The sequence below is a fragment of the Coregonus clupeaformis genome, chromosome 12 (assembly GCF_020615455.1).
Source record: "Coregonus clupeaformis isolate EN_2021a chromosome 12, ASM2061545v1, whole genome shotgun sequence".
NCBI classification, from domain to species: Eukaryota; Metazoa; Chordata; class Actinopteri; order Salmoniformes; family Salmonidae; genus Coregonus; species Coregonus clupeaformis.
In genome coordinates this window covers 39,834,966-39,855,550 of record NC_059203.1, presented here as the reverse complement: position 1 = coordinate 39,855,550, position 20,585 = coordinate 39,834,966, and the positions used below count along the sequence as shown (strand labels likewise).

The following is a 20,585-nucleotide window of genomic DNA, read 5'->3' as shown; positions in this document are numbered from 1 at the left end:
CATACGTCACCCTCCTCTGGACATCCAGGTATTGGCCGGACAGTGCACTGCCTTAGTGTTAAATACTGGTGGCCAACATTGGCTAAGGACGTGAGGGTTTATGTCTCCTCCTGCTCGGTGTGCGCTCAGTGGAAGGCCGTGGTCTCACCTCTCTGTGGACTTTGTCACGGACCTTCCCCCCTCCCAGGGGAATACCACTATTCTGGTCATTGTGGATCGGTTCTCAAAGGCCTGTCGTCTCATTCCTATGCCGGGTCTCCCTACTGCCCTACAGACCGCTGAGGCTTTGTTCACCCACGTCTTCCGGCACTACGGGGTTCCCGAGGATATAGTGTCTGATCGGGGTCCCCAGTTCACCTCTAGAGTCTGGAGGGCGTTCATGGAACGCTTGGGTGGTCTCGGTTAGCCTTACCTCTGGTTACCACCCGGAGAGTAATGGGCAGGTGGAGAGAGTAAACCAGGATGTGGGTAGGTTTCTGAGATCCTATTGCCAGGGCCGGCCGGAGGAGTGGTCGGGGTATATCCCCTGGGCAGAGATGGCTCAGAACTCTCTCCGCCACTCCTCTACTAACCTGACCCCTTTTCAGTGTGTGTTAGGTTATCAGCCGGTTCTGGCACCATGGCATCAGAGCCAGATCGAGGCTCCTGCGGTGGATGAGTGGTTTCGGCGCTCGGAGGAGACGTGGAACGCTGCCAACGTCCATCTGCAGCGGGCCATCCGCAGGCAGAAGGCGAGCGCCGACCTCCACCGCAGTGAGGGTCCAGTCTACGCCCCTGCAGATTGAGTCTGGCTCTCGACTCGAAACCTGCCCCTTCGCCTGCCCTGCCGGAAGCTTGGCCGGCGGTTTGTGGGGCCATTTAAAGTCCTGAGGAGATTGAATGAGGTGTGTTACAGGTTGCAACTGCCCAATGACTATCACATTAACCCCTCATTCCATGTGTCTCTCCTCAGGCCGGTGGTAGCTGGTCCACTCCAGGAGAGTGAGATAAGGGAGACCCCTCCGCCCCCACTGGACATCGAGGGGGCTCCGGCGTACTCAGTCCGGTCCATTGTGGATTCGAGACGTCGGATGGGGGGTCTACAATATCTCGTGGAGTGGGAGGGGTACGGTCCGGAGGAACGGTGCTGGGTGCCTCGGAGGGACATTTTAGATCCATCCCTCCTGACTGAGTTCCATCGTAGTCATCCTACGCGCCCTGCTCCACGTCCTCCTGGCCGTCCCCGAGGCCGGGGTCGGCGCACGGCTGGAGCCGCGCGTCAAGGGGGGGGGTACTGTCATGAATTCCGCCGAGACTGCTCCTCCTCCTTGTTCGGGCAGGCTTCGGCGTTCGTCGTCCCCGGAGTACTAGCTGCTACCGTTTGATGTTCTCTATGTTTGTTTGGTTTTATCTGGTTGGTGCACCTGTGTCTTATCACTTATTGATTATGTCACCTATAAGTTTCCTTTGGTTTTGTTTGTAGTTGTGTGTTGTTGTCCGCCTGTCCGTTGGGGTTTTGGATTTTGCTCTGGTGTATTTAAGTGTATTGACGCACTGTTTGCGCATCGCTTATATTTCGTGTTTTACGCACTGTTTGCGTATCGCTCGCCTCCGTTGTTTGAGGCCCGTTCTTTTGTATTGTCATATTTTTGACTAGTAAAGTCTGTTGGACTAAGCTTCTGTGTCCTGCGCCTGACTCCAACACCACATCCACTTCAAACACTGACACCCATAATGTCGAAATGGAATTATGTTTTAATGGAATTATGTTTTTCAAAATGTGTACAAATTAATAAAAAATGTAAAACTGAATTGTCTTGAGTCTATAAGTATTCACAGTGGTGTAGTGGAGGGTATACGCAGGTATACACCATATACCCACTTATTTTTCAGTGGCATTGCATATAATCACTTCTTAATCCCCACTGATACATATTAAAGTAGTGTAATGAAGGTATAAGCCATATCAATTAATAAGGCTGATGGAACAGATCAGAATGTTTAGCTTAAAATGTTGATTAACTATTATTTCATCACATTTTAGGCACAGCAATGTCCACACGTTGTTCCAAAATGCAATTTGTGGGAAAACACTGTTTTAAAAAGCTCACCGCACACGCGAGCGGTTTCATGGACAGATGGAAATATCCTTTAGAAAAGTAAAAAGAGGGCAGATTTAAAGATGCAACAACTACCTTGGGTTGCTAATATGACTAGGATAATTATTATTATATTATTATAATGCCTTTGGCTGCTAGACAATGAAAGAAAGTTTAAAGAAAACGATGGAACAGGAGAATGCATATGAGGAAATCTATAAAAAATTATTGCCTCTATGGTGGGATTTTGGCTATAACCTACTCTGAAGTAAGGTAAGAAGACATACCTCAAAATATGAAGTGAAACGTCAGGTTTCAAACAATTATGGAACAGGAAAAATATAGCAATGCTAATGATAGGCCTAACTGTCTTCTGGTAGATGAAAATACTTTCCCAAAAACCTTCTAAATTAAATGTTAACTAGCTACAAAGTAGCCTATGCCTACCTGGCAGAATAATATCATGATTATTTGCATCAATCCAGTAGTCATTTCTTTTGCAAACTCAATCTCATGTGCTACAGAAATACTGCTAACCAAACAACAGTGCTAGGTGTCTGCACACTTGAATTAAAGGGTAACTACACAGACCTCAAAAGTGGTCTCCTGATGTGGTTTCAGCATTGTTATGGACTTAGAAACATACAATGATGTTGTTTTTCTGAGAAAAAAACTCAGGAAAATAATGTCTGACTCAGTTGACAGCCTTTTATCTGTTTCAACAGTAGGCTTACTATTAGCCTACTGCACAGTAGAGCTTGGGTTGGCCTGACTGTGAAAGACCAATATGGGATTTGTCATTTTAGGTCATTCAGAGTGTATGTCACTGTTTCTTATAGAGACCAGGGAGGTTTTCCAATGCCTCGCAAAAAGCACCTATTGGTAGATGGGTAAAAAAACAAAAAAAACAGACATTGAATATCCCTTTGAGCATGGTGAAGTTATTAATTACACTTTGGATGGTGTATCAATACACCCAGTCACTACAAAAATACAGGCGTCCTTCCTAAATTAGTTGCCGGAGAGGAAGGAAATCACTCAGGGATTTCACCATGAGGCCAATGGTGACTTTAAAACAGTTACAGAGTTTAATGGCTGTGATAGGAGAAAACTGAGGATGGATCAACAACATTGTAGTTACTCCACAATACTAACCTAAATGACAGAGTGAAAAGAAGGAAGCCTGTATAGAATCAAAATATTCCAAAACATGCATTCTGTTTGCAATAAGGCACTAAAGTAAAACCGCAAAAGAAATTGGCAAAGCAATTAACTTTTTGTCCTGAATACAAAGTGTTATGTTTGGGGCAAATCCAATACAACACATTACTGAGTACCACTCTCCATATTTTCAAGCATAGTGGTGGCTGCATCATGTTATGGGTATGCTTGTAATCTTTAACGACTGGGGAGTTTTTCAGGATAAAAAAGAAACGGAATGGAACTAAGCACAGGTAAAATCCTAGAGGAAAACCTGGTTCAGTCTGCTTTCCACCAGACACTGGGAAATGAATTCACCTTTCAGCAGCACAATAACCTAAAATATGATTTATTTGTGTGCTTCTACAGTTCTACTTAGGAGCACTTCATGTATGTCAGCGTAGAGCCCTGAAATATAATAATAAATAAGCCGTATCACTCAGTATTTTGTGGCAGGGCAGGCACTTTGTTGATTCTTGGTGTTCAGTTGTAGAACTGTTTATCTGTTTTTATTATTGGATATAAATAGTTTATTTTAAAAGATGCAGGTCACAAAAATAAAATGGAATTAAGCAATATACCCCATTACTTCTTACTAGTGATACTTTTCTTGTTTTTGAAACATTAGAAAGCATGCTCATCTGTTGTTGTTTTTGTGTGTGTGTGTGTGTGTGTGTGTGTGTGTGTGTGTAATTATGGTGAAAAACTATTTTGGCTGGTAAAAAATCGGAGTGCTGGTCGATATTTTGGTCTACCTGCCACAGTGGCAGGTGGACCAAAAAGTTAATTTCCCACCCTGATTGTCCTGACTTTCAAGAATCCATGAGCAAATGTCCTGCTATTCTACAAATTAAGAACATTTTGCAGTTTTAAAGTAAATGTACTGTAATTTTAAAGATTATTGGGAGGGGGCCCCCCACCTTGAGGGAGCTGTGGGGGTGTGTGCTACGCCAGTGTCTATATTTTGTTTACAAGTTATTCAGTGGTGCTGTCTCCTACTCACCTCCTCCATTCTTTTGGCACAGGTAAAGGAAGCGCCAGACGTTTCCTAGCCCCACAGAGAAGCCCACCTGGGCCAGGATGTACTGCAGCTTGCTATTCCAGGCCGGGCGGCCATCGTTCTCGGGGGGCTCAAGAACGATCTTCTTCCCGGGGACCCCTCCAACATTCAGAGACCTGTTCTTGTAGTCGAGAGGCTCTTCGTGAGCGAGCAGGTCTGCCACCGACTCTGTGACATGCTCATTGGTGTGCTCACGCTGCGTCACCTTACTGTTCGTACGCATCAGGAATGCTGAGGGGGGAGCTGGGAGGGGAGTGGGAGGCGGAGAGAGAGAGAGAGAGACAGACAGACAGAGAGACTGAGAGAAAGGGGGAGTGCAGGTTGTACTGTAGGCACAAAGTAGAGGGGTTGAATGCTAGGTGCCAGATGTTGAGAAGAGAGCGCGAGTGCAGTGTTCCTGATTTGGGCTTTGGTGCTGTGAGAGAAAAACAGAAATGAAATCTGTCAGTGTGAGTCACTTGAAAGCTTTTACTATTTCACAAAAAAAGTAAGGTCAAAGAAATATAGCCAACAGGGAGGACATTTAACAGATTGTCACATAAAAACTGTCCTTAATAGATGACAGCATTAATTTCCTTTAAAATCATTGACTCCTGACAAGGTGCTTGTGTTTCATTAGAAGTTAAGTTGGCATATCTTTCTGTGTTGCTGTGGGCCTCAAGTAACACTTCAGTCACAGGATCACTGACACAATGGCCCTGTTCCATTTAGTGCTTAGCCAGGCTTGTAATAAGATGCAGGTCTATAACACAGTCGAGTCTCTCTAGAGTCTAGTGGCATTAAAAGCAACATAAGTGTGGGTGGTTATATTAACTACACTTACACAAGAATGAAGATCGCTCATCATTAGGCCATCATTGTAAATAAGAATTTGTTCTTAACTGACTTGCCTAGTTAAATATAGGTTAAAAAAAAAAAGATATATTTAAACAAACAATCTCACAACTTAGTGGTAATTATAATAACCTTCATATCCACTGCAGGCAACTAATAGCAACTAATTGAAATTAACTGTATTGCAGGTTGCCATTAATTGTATAGGCCTATATTTTTAGACCTCATACCGTATGCTTAAGAACACACATTGACATATCACCTTGAATTTAGTTTCAAAGTTTATTCACCACGTGCACAGGATACAACAGGTGTAAAACAGTACACCTCCAAAACATTTACACCTCCAGGTCATGTTGTAGCCCTAACCCACCTCTTACGTGAAGAGAGGAGAGGAGATAGCAACTTGCTAAATGTGTTTCATCTACCTGTGGAATAATTTCCCCATAGAGCTGTCAGTGAAAAAGCAGATTAGACCGCTACCTCCCTCAGTGTTTTGGCTTCAGACATTCCCAATGTTACCAATTATCCTAATTACTTTTTCTGTCCTGTAAGCTTAACTTTCTGGAAGCTTTTTCCCGTAAATCCCCTAATCATTCGGAAGCCTTGCAGCAGCATCCTTTCCCCCTCTTTCAGGGAGTCGTTGGTTTAGCTCAAATATAATAGAGGAAGTAAGTCAGCACGAGGGAGGCCCTGGATGAACCGCAGTCATGCGTTCTTCTGATCCATATCACAAGCCTGGTGTAGGCTCATTACTTATTGAGAGAGTCACTTTTCAGCGATTATAAAAATCCACCAATGACTGAAATACAGAGCAGAAAAGCCCCATGGGATGTGTGAGGGCCGCATTCTATTCCGGGGGACAGAGACAGCACAAACAAGAGAGCTAACTGATGTGGGAGATACTGGGAGTGTCCCACGGATGACGATTGACTTAGTAATCCTTTATTTACTTTTTAGGAGGAGTATGACTTGGTATGGGCCATATGAAGTAGGGCAAGGTATAAGGTTAGAAAGTGAGATAAATAGTACATACAGTGCCTTCGGAAAGTATTCAGACCCCTCGACTTTTTCCACATTTTGTTACGTTACAGCCTTATTCTAAAATGGATTAAATACAAACAATTCCTCAGCAATACCCCATAATGACAAAGCGACAACAGGTTTCTATACATTTTTGCAAATGTATTACAAATAAAAAACAGAAATACCTTATCCTGTGTAGCTCAGTTGGTAGAGCATGGCGTTTGCAATGCCAGGGTTGTGGGTTCGATTCCCACGGGGGGCCAGTATGAAAATGTATGCACTCACTAACTGTAAGTCGCTCTGGATAAGAGTGTCTGCTAAATGACTAAAATGTAAATGTACATTTACAAAAGTATTCAGACCCTTTGCTATGAGACTCGAAATTGAGCTCAGGTGCATCCTGTTTCCATTGATCATCCTTGAGATGTTTCAACAACTTGATTGGAGTCCACCTGTGGTAAATTCAATTGATTGGCCATGATTTGGAAAGGCACACACCTGTCAATATAAGGTCCCACAGTTGACAGTGCATGTCAGAGCAAAGACCAAGCCATGAGGTCAAAGGAATTGTCTGTAGAGCTCCGAGACAGGATTGTGTCGAGGCACAGATCTGGGGAAGGGTACCAAAACATTTCTGCAGCATTGAAGGTCCCCAATAACACAGCGGCCTCCATTATTCTTAAATGGAAGAAGTTTGGAACCACCCGCCTGGCCAAACTGAGCAATCGGGGGAGAAGGGCGTTGTTCAGGGAGGTGACCAAAAACCCGATGGTCACTCTGACAGAGCTCCAAAGTTCCTCTGTGGAGATGGGACAACCTTCCAGAAGCACAACCATCTCTGCAGCACTCCACCAATCAGGCCTTTATGGTAGAGTGGCCAGACGGAAGCCACTCCTCATTAAAAGGCACATGACAGCCCGCTTGGAATTTTCCAAAAGGCATCTAAAGACTCTCAGACCATGAGAAACAAGATTCTCTGGTCTGTCGAAACCAAGATTGAACTCTTTGGCCTGAATGCCAAGCGTCACGTCTGGAGGAAACCTGGCACCATCCCTACGGTGAAGCATGGTGGTGGCAGCATCATGCTGTGGGGATGTTTTTCAGCAGCAGAGAATGGGAGACTAGTCAGGATCGAGGAAAGATGAACGGAGCAAAGTACAGAGAGATCCTTGATGAAAACCATCTCCAGAGTGCTCAGGACCTCAGACTGGGGTGACGGTTCACCTTCCAACAGGACAATGACCCTAAGCACACAGCCAAGACGTAAATGTGATATTTCAAAAATGTCTAAAAACCTTTCTTTTTTTATGGGGTATTGTGTGTAGATTGATGAGGGGTAACCTAACAAAATGTGGAAAAAGTCAAGAGGTCTGAATATGTTCAAAAGGCATTGTAACTGTATACACATATACAGTGCTTTCAGTAAGTATTCATGTTAAACACTATTTTTGCACACAAAGTGAGTCTATGCAACTTATTATGTGACTTGTTAAGCACATTTTAACTTTTTATCACTGGCCTACACACAATACCCCATAATGTGAAAGTGGAATTATGTTTTTCGAAATGTATACAAATTCATAAAAAATGAAAAGCTGAAATGTATTGAGTCAATACGTATTCAACCCCTTTGTTATGGCAAGCCTAAATGAGTTCAGGAGTAAAAAGGTAACATAATAAGTTGCATGAACTCACTCTGTGTGCAATAATCGGGTTCTCAACTTACTGTTGAGAGTTAGAATAGTGGGGGGGCAACAAAATCACTTTTTAGGGTCCCCAAAAGGTGAGGGCCGGCTCTGATTGCATGTGTAGGTATGGATGTGGGTATGCAGACCCTCAAGCCACTGCGACCCCTCATGATGAGTTCAGATTTTTTGTGGCCCCCAACCCCATCAAAGTTGCCCATCCCTGAGCCATAGTGTTAAGCCCAGCGTATGCCCTTTAAACGAAAGCAGGAATGGGCACTTCATTTGATTGATCGTTTCATTACCTGCATCCCTGTTCATTTCAGTGCCACTTACAGCCTAAGATAGCAACGGCATATGTGACTCATTTCAGGAAACTAGGTGTATGTCACACGTCACTACTTCACAGGAGAGGCATTTGAACGTAAACATTTATTTTTTATCAAAATGCGTTTTTTGGCAGAAATGCCTTCTGGAACATGTGAACTTTCATGTGCCTTAATAACAAATTTGTATGCCATATGTAAATACAAATAAAATTGTTAAATTACGAGCCTAGTTGGTTTAGCCACGGAAAAAGACAGGAACCTTCCCACTAGCCATGATTGGCTGAGATAAGTTCGGATTGGTCTGCCATGTAGCATGCTTTTGTTTATATCATGAGCTGCTCAGTATGTGTAGATAATCCTTTCTATTGCAGCTTTTTTGAAAGATATCATGAAGAACTGCAAAAGTGCTGTCCTGAATTTAACAGGCGCTATTGTATCGACAAAGATCAGTGGACTACTTTCTGGAGGACGATCGTGCCATGCTGACTCTTTCTGACTCTGAAAATTAATCAGACAATGAGAAAATCCCTGATTTATGTAAAAACATGTTAATTGAACCTGACATTGTAGAGTATTCTAATGTAAGTGATGGGGAAGAAACGGCGATCAACAGCAGAGTATGATAGCTAAAGAGAATGCTGGTGTTTGATTGCAAATTTGAAGAGGGCGTCGAAAAAATAACACAGAAGGCTGTTGTATAAAACACCTGTCTCCGGATTACATCTTCAAACTAAGGGCAACCATGGCATCCGTGCCACAGAGGGTGAAGCGTTCATCCATGTATACGGGTAAGAGTCTAGCTAGCTACATTTTTAGATATTATACGTTTCTAATTTTGTCAGAAAGTCGTTTTCATTGCAAGTTAAAGCAAATTAATGTATGATCTGTGTAGTAATATTATTTGTACCTCAGAAATCCATTTGCGCCTCCCGAGTGGCGCAGCGGTTTAAGGCATTGAATCGCAGTGCTAGAGGCGTCACTACAGATTCGGGTTCAATCCCGGGAGACCCATGAGGCAGTGCACAATTGAGCCAGCGTCGTCCGGGTTAGGGGTGGGTTTGGCCGGCTGGGATGTCCTTGTCCCATCGTGATCTAGCGACTCCTTGTGGCGGCCGGGCACATCAGATCACCAGCTGTATGGTGTTTCCTCCGACACATTGGTGCAGCTGGCTTCCGGGTTAAGCGAGCAGTGTGTCAAGAAGCAGCGCGGCTTGGCAGGTCATGTTTCGGAGGACGCATGGCTCTTGACCTTCGCCTCTACCGAGTCCGTACGGGAGTAGCAGCGATGGGACAAGACTGTATCTACCAATTGGGGAGAAAGAAAGGGGTGAAAAGTGCAACAAAAAAATATATATATATATATATATTTGCATTGCTAGTTATAGCCTAATGTTAGCTAGCTAGCTAACATTGAACCTAGTTGGTTAGCTTTAGTTACCTGCAGATCCATGCATGGCGGCTAGCTATGGCAATCAGTTTGTATTGCTACGCCACATTCAAAACAACTGGGAATTAGGAACTCGGAAATCTCCGACTTCAGTGCGTTCAAGACAACTGGGAACTCTGAAATAAACTAGCTCCTACTGGGAAAAATAGTTTTGAACGGTCATCAAACTTGGAATTCCAACTCTGGAACTCGGGCCTCTTTCTACAGCCCGACTTTCCGACCTGAAGATCACAGCTCTTGAAAGCACCATTCGGTTAATTCTTTAGCTAGCTAGCTACATGTCTAAACAAAAAACTCCACTTTGCCAGATGATTACATGACCCATCAAGTTAGCCAGGTGTGTTTGGGGGTGATTACGGCCATCTATTGTATTTCATGAACATGTGTACATGTCTAGACAATAGTGACCCATCCACTTAGCTAGATGTGGCTGGGGGGTGGTTATAGCATTTCTTTCACATGACCCATCAATTTAGACAAGTGTGTCTGGTTAAGAATCATCTAATAATTATAAAATATTTATAAAATATTTATCTGGACACTTTCTATTTTTCATATTGCTACTTTGCAAATATACAAGTAACCATTTCACTGTCCCGTTGACGCCTTCTGTATCCGGTGCATGTGACAAATAAATGTTGCTTTATTTGATATATTGTGTGTTTACCAGAGACCAGAGTAATGTGAAGAACAACATGACCTGCACCAAAGTCAGATTAGGATGTAGGCCAAGGACTAGATAAAGTGTATTGTAGCTACTACTTTCACCACTTTTAGTCTTGAAACCTTTGGTTGTTTACTACACAACACTACCTTCCTCACTCTGTTTAGCACATGGCCTCACATGTGAATCCTTAAAGAGATGGGTGGAGCTAAGGCTTAAGAGGGTGTGAATGATGCTGAATGGGTGTAGACAAAGAAGAGCTCTACAGTAGGTGAACCAAAACATTCAAGGACCATTTTCTCAAAAGTGGGGTTACAAGTTTATCAACTTTGAAAGCAGAATTACTTTCCCATGTTTCCTCAACTGCAGTGTATGATATACAATTTCCAACTCTGAGTCTACTTTTATCCAATGTAAAAAAATACAATTTCAAATGTTGCTACATAGGACCGAATCGAGCCAGTCGATCACATAATACCCACAAATTATTTTGCCTCCGCATTTAAACATTAGGCTGACAGCCCACAGAGTAAATCACAACACCTCATACAGTAAAGTTTTCAGCTTATAACAGAGGAGTCAGCCCAATAAAGAAAATAACAGAGCACTCTTAAAAACTATGTAAACATTCCTTATCATCAGATACACCGAACAGAGTTTATTAACTCTGAAAGGTCTGAAATTCCTACACATTATACACATTGTAATTACTATAGAAAGTGAAAAGAAACAGCAGCTGACCTGTTCCCAAACACAGCACAGCACAACAGCTGCCAGACAATTTCTTAAATATAATACAAACAATTTCACCATTTATGATAAGAAATCAGTTGGAAATATAAGGTACCTAATGAAGTCAAATGTCTATGGCACCGAGGACAAACTTTGAGAAAATAACTTACCGAGTTATCTACTCTAATCATCAATGTTGTTTAAATGGTCTTACATGGTCATCACAAGGTTATTGATCATATAATCAAGAGCATGTGTGTGATTGATGAAAACACAACAGGAATATGGGTAATACAACCAATGTGATCAATGTGGTGACAAAGGGCATACATATTTTATTCGGAGATTAACTTAATAGGTGATGTCTTTTGCTGAGTAGCTCTAAAATGGAAATACCAAACTATTACTGCCTCAACTGTACTACTATTGTAGTAACCCTGATTATTTAAGTGTTGCTGGCTAGAGAGTGTTGCTGTTGCTACTGTGGTTTTGGTTTGTTAACCTAGCCCCTTCCACCAACCAAAGTGAACCGGGTGTTTTAGTTAGAACCTTCTGTCCTTAATTACACAGGGCCCACATTCTCCTGTAGGATATTCTCTGTTGAACCCAGAAGAGTGATAGCTTCTTAAATACTGCTGTATAAATCAAGAACTAAGAATAGCAAACATGACTGACATACAGTGCCTTCGGAAAGTATTCAGACCCCTTGACTTTTTCCACATTTTGTTAGGTTACAGCCTTATTCTAAAATTGATTCAATCGTTTTTTCCCCTCATCAAGCTACACACAATACCCCATAATGACAAAGAAAACACTTTTTTAGAATGTTTTGCTAATTTATTAAAAATAAAAAACGGATATCACATTTACATAAGTATTCAGACCCTTTACTCAGTACTTTGTTGAAGCACCTTTGGCAGTGATAACAGCATTGAGTCTTCTTGGGTATGACGCTACAAGCTTGGCACACCTGTATTTGGGGAGTTTCTCCCATTCTTCTCAAGCTCTGTCAGGTTGGATGGGGAGCGTTGCTGCACAGCTATTTTCAGGTCTCTCCAGAGATGTTCGATTGGGTTCAAGTCCGGGCTCTGGCTGGGCAACTCAAGGACATTCAGAGACTTGTCCCGATGCCACTCCTGTCTTGGCTGTGTGCTTAGGGTCGTTGTCCTGTTGGAAGGTGAACCTTCACCCCAGTCTGAGGTCCTGAGCGCTCTGGAGCAGGTTTTCATCAAGGATCTCTCTGTACTCTCAGTACAGATCTTTGCCTCGATCCTGACTAGTCTCCCAGTCCCTGCTGCTGAAAAATATCCCCACAGCATGATGCTGCCACCACCATGCTTCACCGTAGGGATGGTGGCAGGTTTCCTCCAGACCTGATGCTTGGCATTCAGGACAAAGAGTTCAATCTTGGTTTCATCAGACCAGAGAATCTTGTTTCTCATGGTCTGAGAGTCTTTAGGTGCCTTTTGGCAAACTCATAGCGGGCTGTCATGTGCTTTTTACAGAGGAGTGGCTTCCGTCTGGCCACTCTACCATTAAGGCCTGATTGGTGGAGTGCTGCAGAGATGGTTGTCCTTCTGGAAGGTTCTCCCATCTCCACAGAGGAACTCTAGAGCTCTGTCAGAGTGACCATCGGGTTCTGGGTCACCTCCCTGACCAAGGCCCTTCTCCCCCGATTGCTCAGTTTGGCCGGGCGGCCAGCTCTTGGAAGAGTCTTGGTGGTTCCAAACTGTTTTGTTACCCTTCCCCAGATCTGTGCCTCGACTCAATCCTGTCTCGGAGCTCTACAGACAATTAATTTGACCTCATGGCTTGGTTTTTGCTCTGACATGCACTGTCAACTGTGGGACCTTATATAGACAGGTGTGTGCCTTTCCAAATCATGTCCAATTAATTGAATTTACCACAGGTGGACTCCAATCAAGTTGTAGAAACATGTCAAGGATGATCAATGGAAACAGGATGCACCTGAGCTCAATTTCGAGTCTCATTGCAAAGGGTCTGAATACTTATGTAAATAAGGTATTTCTGTTTTTTGATTGTAATACATTTGCTACATTTTCAAAAAACCAGTTTTCCCTTTGTCATTATGGGGTATTGTGTGTTGACTGCTGAGGAAATGTCACGCCCTGGCTCTGGGGACTCTTAAATGTTGAGCCAGGGTGTGGATTTTTCTATGTTTAGTTTTCTATGTTTTTTGTTCTAGATTGTTTAGATCTATGTTGGCCAGGGTGGTTCCCAATCAAAGGCAGCTGTAGCTCGTTGTCTCTGATTGGGGACCATACTTAGGCAGCCTGTTGGCACCAGTTAGTTTGTGGGATCTTGATCCGTAAAGGTTTGGTGTGTGTAACCTCAGGACTTCACGTATCGTTGGTTTGTTGTTTTGGTTTTGTTTGTGTGTTAAGTACTAATTAAAGATGTACGCTTATCACGCTGCGCCTTGGTCCGTCTCATCTAATAACGATCGTGACAGAAGATCCCACCAAAAAAGGACCAAGCAGCGTGTCCAGGAACAGACAGCCTGGACTTGGGAGGTGATCCTGGACGGGAAGGGATCCTGGACATGGGAAGAGATTCAGGCCGGAATGGATCGCCGTCCTTGGGAGGAGACTGTGGAGGCGCGTTACAGAGAGGAGCAGCGGCAACGCAGAGGGTACCGGCCGAGGAGGAAGCCCGATAGGCAGCCCCAATAATTTTTTTTGGGGGGGCTAAAAGGGTGGTTGGCGGAGCCTAGAGTTAGAGCAGAGCCAACTCCCCGTACTCAGGCTAGGAAGCGTGAGACTGGGCAGGCTCCGTGTTATGCGGAGCCACGTACTGTGCCGCGAGTGTTCCGGCACAGTCCTGTACGTCCGGTGCTAGCACCACGCACGTGTCGTGCTAAGATGGGCATGCAGCCAGGACGGGGTGTGCCGGCTCAACGCTCGTGGCCTCCAGTACGCCTCCTCGGTCCCGTATAACATATTGTGTGGAAATAGGCATTCAGCCAGGACGGGTTGTGTCAGCTCTCCGCTCCAGACCTCCAGTCCGCCTCCACAGTCCGGCCCGGCCTGTTCCGGCTCCCCGCACCAAGCCAGTGGTGCGTGTTCCCAGTCCAGCCTGGCCTGTTCCTTCTCCCCGCACCAAGCCAGTGGTGCGTGTTCCCAGTCCAACCCGGCCTGTTCCTGCTCCCCGCACCAAGCCAGTGGTGCGTGTTCCCAGTCCAGCCCGGCCTGTTCCTGTCCCTCGCACCAAGCCAGTGGTGCGCGTCGCCAGCCCGGTCCGGCCTGTTCCTGTCCCTCGCACCAAGCCAGTGGTGCGCGTCGCCAGCCCGGTCCGGCCTGTTCCTGTCCCTCGCACCAAGCCAGTGGTGCGCGTCGCCAGCCCGGTCTGGCCTGTTCCTGTCCCTCGCACCAAGTCAGTGGTGCGCGTCGCCAGCCCGGTCCGGCCTGTTCCTGCTCCCCGCACCAAGCCAGTGGTGCGCGTCGCCAGCCCGGTCCGGCCTGTTCCTGCTCCCCGCACCAAGCCAGTGGTGCGCGTCGCCAGCCCGGTCCGGCCTGTTCCTGCTCCCCGCACCAAGCCTGTGGTGTGCGTCATCAGCCCGGTCCGGCCCGTTCCTGCTCCCCGCACCAAGCCAGTGGTGCGCGTCGTCAGCCCGGTCCGGCCCGTTCCTGCTCCCCGCGCCAAGCCAGTGGTGCGTGTGTCCAGTCCGGCACGGCCCGTGCCTGTTCCACCGGTGCCTGGTCCGGCACCGGTCAGCTGCTCCACTCCGGAGTCAGAGCAATCCGCTCCACCGGTGTCCAGTCCAGCTCCGGCCAGCGGCTCCAGTCCGGAGCCGGTAAGGTTTGGTCCACCGTCGTCGGGTCCAGCTCCAGTCAGCGGGGCCAGACTAGACCAGGGGCGCAACGGGGAGGTGGAGAAAAGGTGGTGGTCACGCCCGGAGCCGGATCCGCCTCCGAGGCGGAATGCCCACCCGGCCCCTACCCTCTTGTGTTTGTGTGGCGCGGTCGCAGTCCGCGCCTTTGGGGGGGGGTACTGTCACGCCCTGGCTCTGGGGACTCTTAAATGTTGAGCCAGGGTGTGGATTTTTCTATGTTTAGTTTTCTATGTTTTTTGTTCTAGATCGTTTAGATCTATGTTGGCCAGGGTGGTTCCCAATCAGAGGCAGCTGTAGCTCGTTGTCTCTGATTGGGGACCATACTTAGGCAGCCTGTTGGCACCAGTTAGTTTGTGGGATCTTGATCCGTAAAGGTTTGGTGTGTGTAACCTCAGGACTTCACGTATCGTTGGTTTGTTGTTTTGGTTTTGTTCGTGTGTTAAGTACTAATTAAAGATGTACACTTATCACGCTGCGCCTTGGTCCGTCTCATCTAATAACGATCGTGACAGGAAATTGTTTTATTTAATCCTTTTTAAAATAAGGCTGTAACGTAACAAAATGTGGAAAAAGTCAAGGAGTCTGAATACTTTCCGAAGGCACTGTAAACAGCTGAGGACAAATTAGATAGAGGTCAGGACTCTGATTTTGTCTGATTTTGCTATATTATCTGACATTGTACAACTGGTGAGTGGAAATAACCCTCAGTGATCTTCTTGGAGCTATTCTGTGAGCCATATAAAAGGTCAGGTTGTGTGTGTGTTTGTCATTCATGAAGGCTATGTCCAGATTTATATTGTATGGTTGCTAGGATACATTTAATAATACTCCCTTCTGTTCTGCACAAAACTGCTGCCATCCACACCTCAAAGACACATGCATCGCCAATGGCGTAGAAACCATCTTTATAGGGTTGGAGGGCGGGAGGCCTTGAAGATTTGCTGTAGAAATACAGACTTGTGCTAATCAAGAAAATAACAAGAAAACAAACTCCTCCCTGTTGGTCTGATTCTCTCCTCCCTGTTGGTCTGGGAATGAGCTACACTGCCATAGTATTATTATTGGATTAGTGTGTCTTCACATAATGGATCCTGTCTTATATTTCCTTGGGCTCTTGTTAGACTGTGTATAATAGCTTTGAAGAAAATAATATCCCTTGAATCAATCCTAAGTATTACATTCTGCATTAGAAATACCATTATATTTGTTTATTGATTTTGTTACCTTGTATTGCACATTAAAAATAATACATATTAAATAAAGAAATACCATGATATAGACTGATATGATGAGAGAAAAATAGGCCTGCTTTGGAGAGAGTGGAAGCCATATGGGTGGATTTGCATTAGTAAAATATGTGTAGTAAGATCTATCTATTTTCAACATCAGATTTGCAACTTTTCTGTATACACTATCCTTACTTTAACCTTGGATGTGATGTGGCCAAAGCCACATTCCTGCTTCATGTGAGTGTTTGCACCTATTAGCATACCGTAAATACCATAGTAAATTGACAAACAAAATAAGGATAGAAATTCAAACTATACAGGAGCTTCTCATCTAAACCATATTGCACATTATGTTGCACACTTGATTATGATTCACAAATGTGTGGATATTTTAAAAGCCTTTTATTTTCAATTTGGCTAAGAGAGCAAAAATATGTTTTACTGGTATTTTAAGGTAATTCTTGCAGGGACATGTAATGTGGGAGAGCCATTGTCTTTACACTAAAACACTTAGGATATGTGGTGTAGATGTCTCCCACACTACCTCCGGAGGTAGTGCGGGAGAGTCTTCCCATGCTTTGTTGATTTCAAAAAAGCTTTTGACTCAATTTGGCATGAGGGTCTGCTATACAAATTGATGGAAAGTGGGGTTGGGGGAAAAACATACGACATTATAAAATCCATGTACACAAACAACAAGTGTGCGGTTAAAATTGGCAAAAAACACACACATTTCTTTCCACAGGGCCGTGGGGGAAAGACAGGGATGCAGTATAAGCACCACCCTCTTCAACATATATATCAACGAATTGGCGAGGGCCGGCCATCTAGTAGGGGCCTCACCCTACTAGAATCTGAAGTCAAATGTCTACTGTTTGCTGATGATCTGGTGCTTCTGTCACCAACCAAGGAGGGCCTACAGCAGCACCTAGATCTTCTGCCCAGATTCTGTCAGACCTGGGCCCTGACAGTAAATCTCAGTAAGACAAAAATAATGGTGTTCCAAAAAAGGTCCAGTTGCCAGGACCACAAATACAAATTCCATCTAGACACCGTTGCCCTAGAGCACACAAAAAAATATACATACCTCGGCCTAAACATCAGCGCCACAGGTAACTTCCACAAAGCTGTGAACGATCTGAGAGACAAGGCAAGAAGGGCCTTCTATGCCATCAAAAGGAACATAACATTTGACATACCAATTAGGATCTGGCTAAAAATACTTGAATCAGTTATAGAACCCATTGCCCTTAATGGTTGTAAGGTCTGGGGTCCGCTCACCAACCAAGAATTCACAAAATGGGACAAACACCAAATTGAGACTCTGCATGCAGAATTCTGCAAAAATATCCTCAGTGTACAACAAAAAACACAAAATAATGCATGCAGAGCAGAATTAGGCCGATACCCGCTAATGATCAAAATCCAGAAAAGAGCCGTTAAATTCTATAACCACTTAAAAGGAAGCGATTCCCAAAACTTCCATAACAAAGCCATCACCTACAGAGAGATGAACTTGGAGAAGAGTCCCCTAAGTAAGCTGGTCCTGGGGCTCTGTTCACAAACACAAACAGACCCCACAGAGCCCCAGGACAACAACAACAACACAATTAGACCCAACCAAATCATGAGAAAAAAAAGAGAATTACTACAAAAAAACAGAGCAAACTAGAATGCTATTTGGCTCTAAACAGAGAGTACACAGTGGCAGAATACCTGACCACTGTGACTGACCCAAACTTAAGGAAAGCTTTGACTATGTACAGACTCAGTGAGCATAGCCTTGCTATTGAGAAAGAGTTCTCAAGAGAAGACAGGCTATGTGCTATTTTAGGAGGAGCTCAACCAGGTCGCATACCTTTTGACTTAATGTCTGTCAGTCCACCACCTTAGGAATAACACCAAGAGGTCAGAAACTCTTGAAGAGGTTGCTATATGAGTCGTTCCATGTTCTTTCAGCAAGCCATGACACCCACCATCACAGATTGTTCTGAAATCGTTTCTGTAGTTGAACACAGATAAGATTAGCATTCCTGCAACATTATTTTGTTGAAATTTAATTTGATCCCTGAGAAATCATGCTAATTGATTGCACCCAAATTGGCATTTCTGTTTTATAGGATTCACATAACATTCAATAAATATAGTATCCAAAATCTGATTTGGACCAAACGTTTTCAGAGGGACAAACTGAATTGCTTCATGGAGGACTGGGTTGAATTGTAAGGATGACCAAACCATTTCTTTAATAATGAGCAAAAGCTATTGGTTTTCTAGCCAAAGGTGCAAAGAAAAATGTTGTGATCCATTTAATTTCTTAGAGATCAAATTATATTTCAACAAAATAATGTTTCAGGAATGCTAATCTTATCAGTTTCTAAATACATAAAGGATTTCAGCACAATCTGAGATGATGGGTGCCGAAATCCTCTTTCTTGTGCTTTTTGAGGTGGAATGACCCATATAGCCTACAAGTAAGTTTACATATTGTAGGGGATATCTGTGTTTGTGGATAGCCTACAAGTAAGTTTACGTATTGTAGAGGATATCTGTGTGTGTGGATGTGTGTGTTTTAGCATGTTTGTTGGAGGATGGGGATCAATATACAAAGGCCACTTTATTTGGATTCTAAACAATAAAAATACCACTACAATTTCTTCCAAAGCTTGGATGTTTTCATTCTCTTAACATGCCCCTTTAACATATAAAAAACACAAGTCACTCACAACACCTACAACTCCACAATCTGAAATATTGCCGTGGAGACTTGAAGGTTGTGGTCGTAAAACAAAGCCCAAGCGACAGCCAAGTACAGCTAGAAAAGCGCTCTAAAAGGTGATCAATCTGATCAGCGCTCTAACATCTGACATCCCTCACGTCTACGACAATAGAACGGGACTGAACATCAGCCCATCAGTCGTTCTGTCTACTTGTCTTTGACTGTCTGCTTGGCATTTTAAACTTAAACACACTATGAAAAGATCATGCAAATATACTAAACAAATTATTCTTCCATTGACTGAGCAATTATATTACAATGAATGGCGTAGATGATTGAAATATAGCACTCAAGGTCACACAGTGATTCATGAGCCCATCAATATTTAATGTCATCATCCGGGACAACTTTCACCCCATATTATGAACATGATAGTTTTCTCAAGTGTCACAAAAAATCACTCCTAAAAATCACTCCAACAATTGCTCCTTTTTTGTTTCTACCATCGTTTAATATTGCAAAGCAGTCACTATTGAACAGCTCTGATATACAGCTAGATTTAAAAAAAATATATATATATATATATATATATATATATATATATATAATTACAAGGTGAGACACGAGCCAAGTTATGTACAAAGGGTAAATATCGATAGATGCATGTAGCCCGTAACCTGGCGAGAGTATAAACATGTCAAGTCAATAACGCATTACTCACCTTTAATATTTCGAATAAATAACTGATATATCCAGTGTTTACTATGTCTAAAAATGAATGATAAGTGATGCTAACATCCCCAGAATAGGGGTAACAACATCCACGCTGGGCCAATATTGTCCTAGTCTGCTACCCAGTGTATTAGCGCGCGAGGATGAGAGAGACTGAATCACGTGCCATTTTGGCTGACAATTGACATTCGGGGGGACTAGCCGCGAGCTCATAGTGACGCAAAGTGTCCATCATCACATTGCCAAATTATCACCATGCTATTATTAGTAATCGAATATCCCTGGTGTTTAACACAGGAAACACACCTCTGTGGGTAATTTGGGGAAAATAGGGAAATTAACGCCCCGTGGTCCAAGGTGTGTTTTTTATTTATTTATCTGGAGTAAGGATTAATTTATTTTTCCCCCTCTAAAATGTGGGAAATAGAAGGTAAAGATATAAATTGGTATGTTGGGTCTGACGTATATGTTTGCATCACTTACTACCACTATAACTTAAAAATATATATGCCTAGGCCTGTGCAGGATACCTAGAGGCACAATGCAGTCTGGTGGCATGGGCTTTGGACTCCAGTGCAATGTGGTAGTATGTATTCAGTGTACATTACTAACTTGTTATTTACCCCTTGAATGACTGGGCACCTAGTGGTGGATGAGAGACCAGGCATTTACTGCTCTGGTGGGCATTCTGCTGTGCATATCCTTAAGTAATTACCGTAGTCTATATTGTCCTTAGTATGTATCCAGCTGTGTCAATGTTTGTTCAGAGCCTTTAGCTGTGTAAAGTTGCTCTGAGTAAAGCAGTTTGCAAAGTGATAACCCACTTCTCCATGCCTCCTCCTCTCTCATCTCCTGCCTGTCTCTACCATCTTTGCCTCTCTTCTCCCTCCTCCCCTTCCCCTGGAGTGGTTGTATGGGTATGTATGGTGGATGGGAGGTGTGTTTGCCACCTGCACTCATGTGAATCACCAATCGAAGCCGATATCTACCTTCTCCG

At 43.9% G+C, this 20,585-nt stretch overlaps 1 protein-coding gene across 1 annotated transcript in view; it reads right to left on the bottom strand.

Annotated features, from left to right (window-relative positions):
- LOC121577640 (sodium-dependent neutral amino acid transporter SLC6A17-like) overlaps positions 1-19,708 on the bottom strand; it is a 50,585-nt gene extending 30,877 nt beyond the window's left edge. The window contains exons 1-2 of the mRNA XM_045224069.1: positions 19,578-19,708; positions 4,282-4,753 (exon numbers count right to left, since the gene is read on the bottom strand). Of these exons, the coding sequence (XP_045080004.1) occupies positions 4,282-4,561 (280 nt within the window). The 5' untranslated portion in view covers positions 4,562-4,753; positions 19,578-19,708. The remainder of the gene's footprint in view (positions 1-4,281; positions 4,754-19,577) is intronic.
- Between the last annotated feature and the right edge of the window lie 877 nt (positions 19,709-20,585).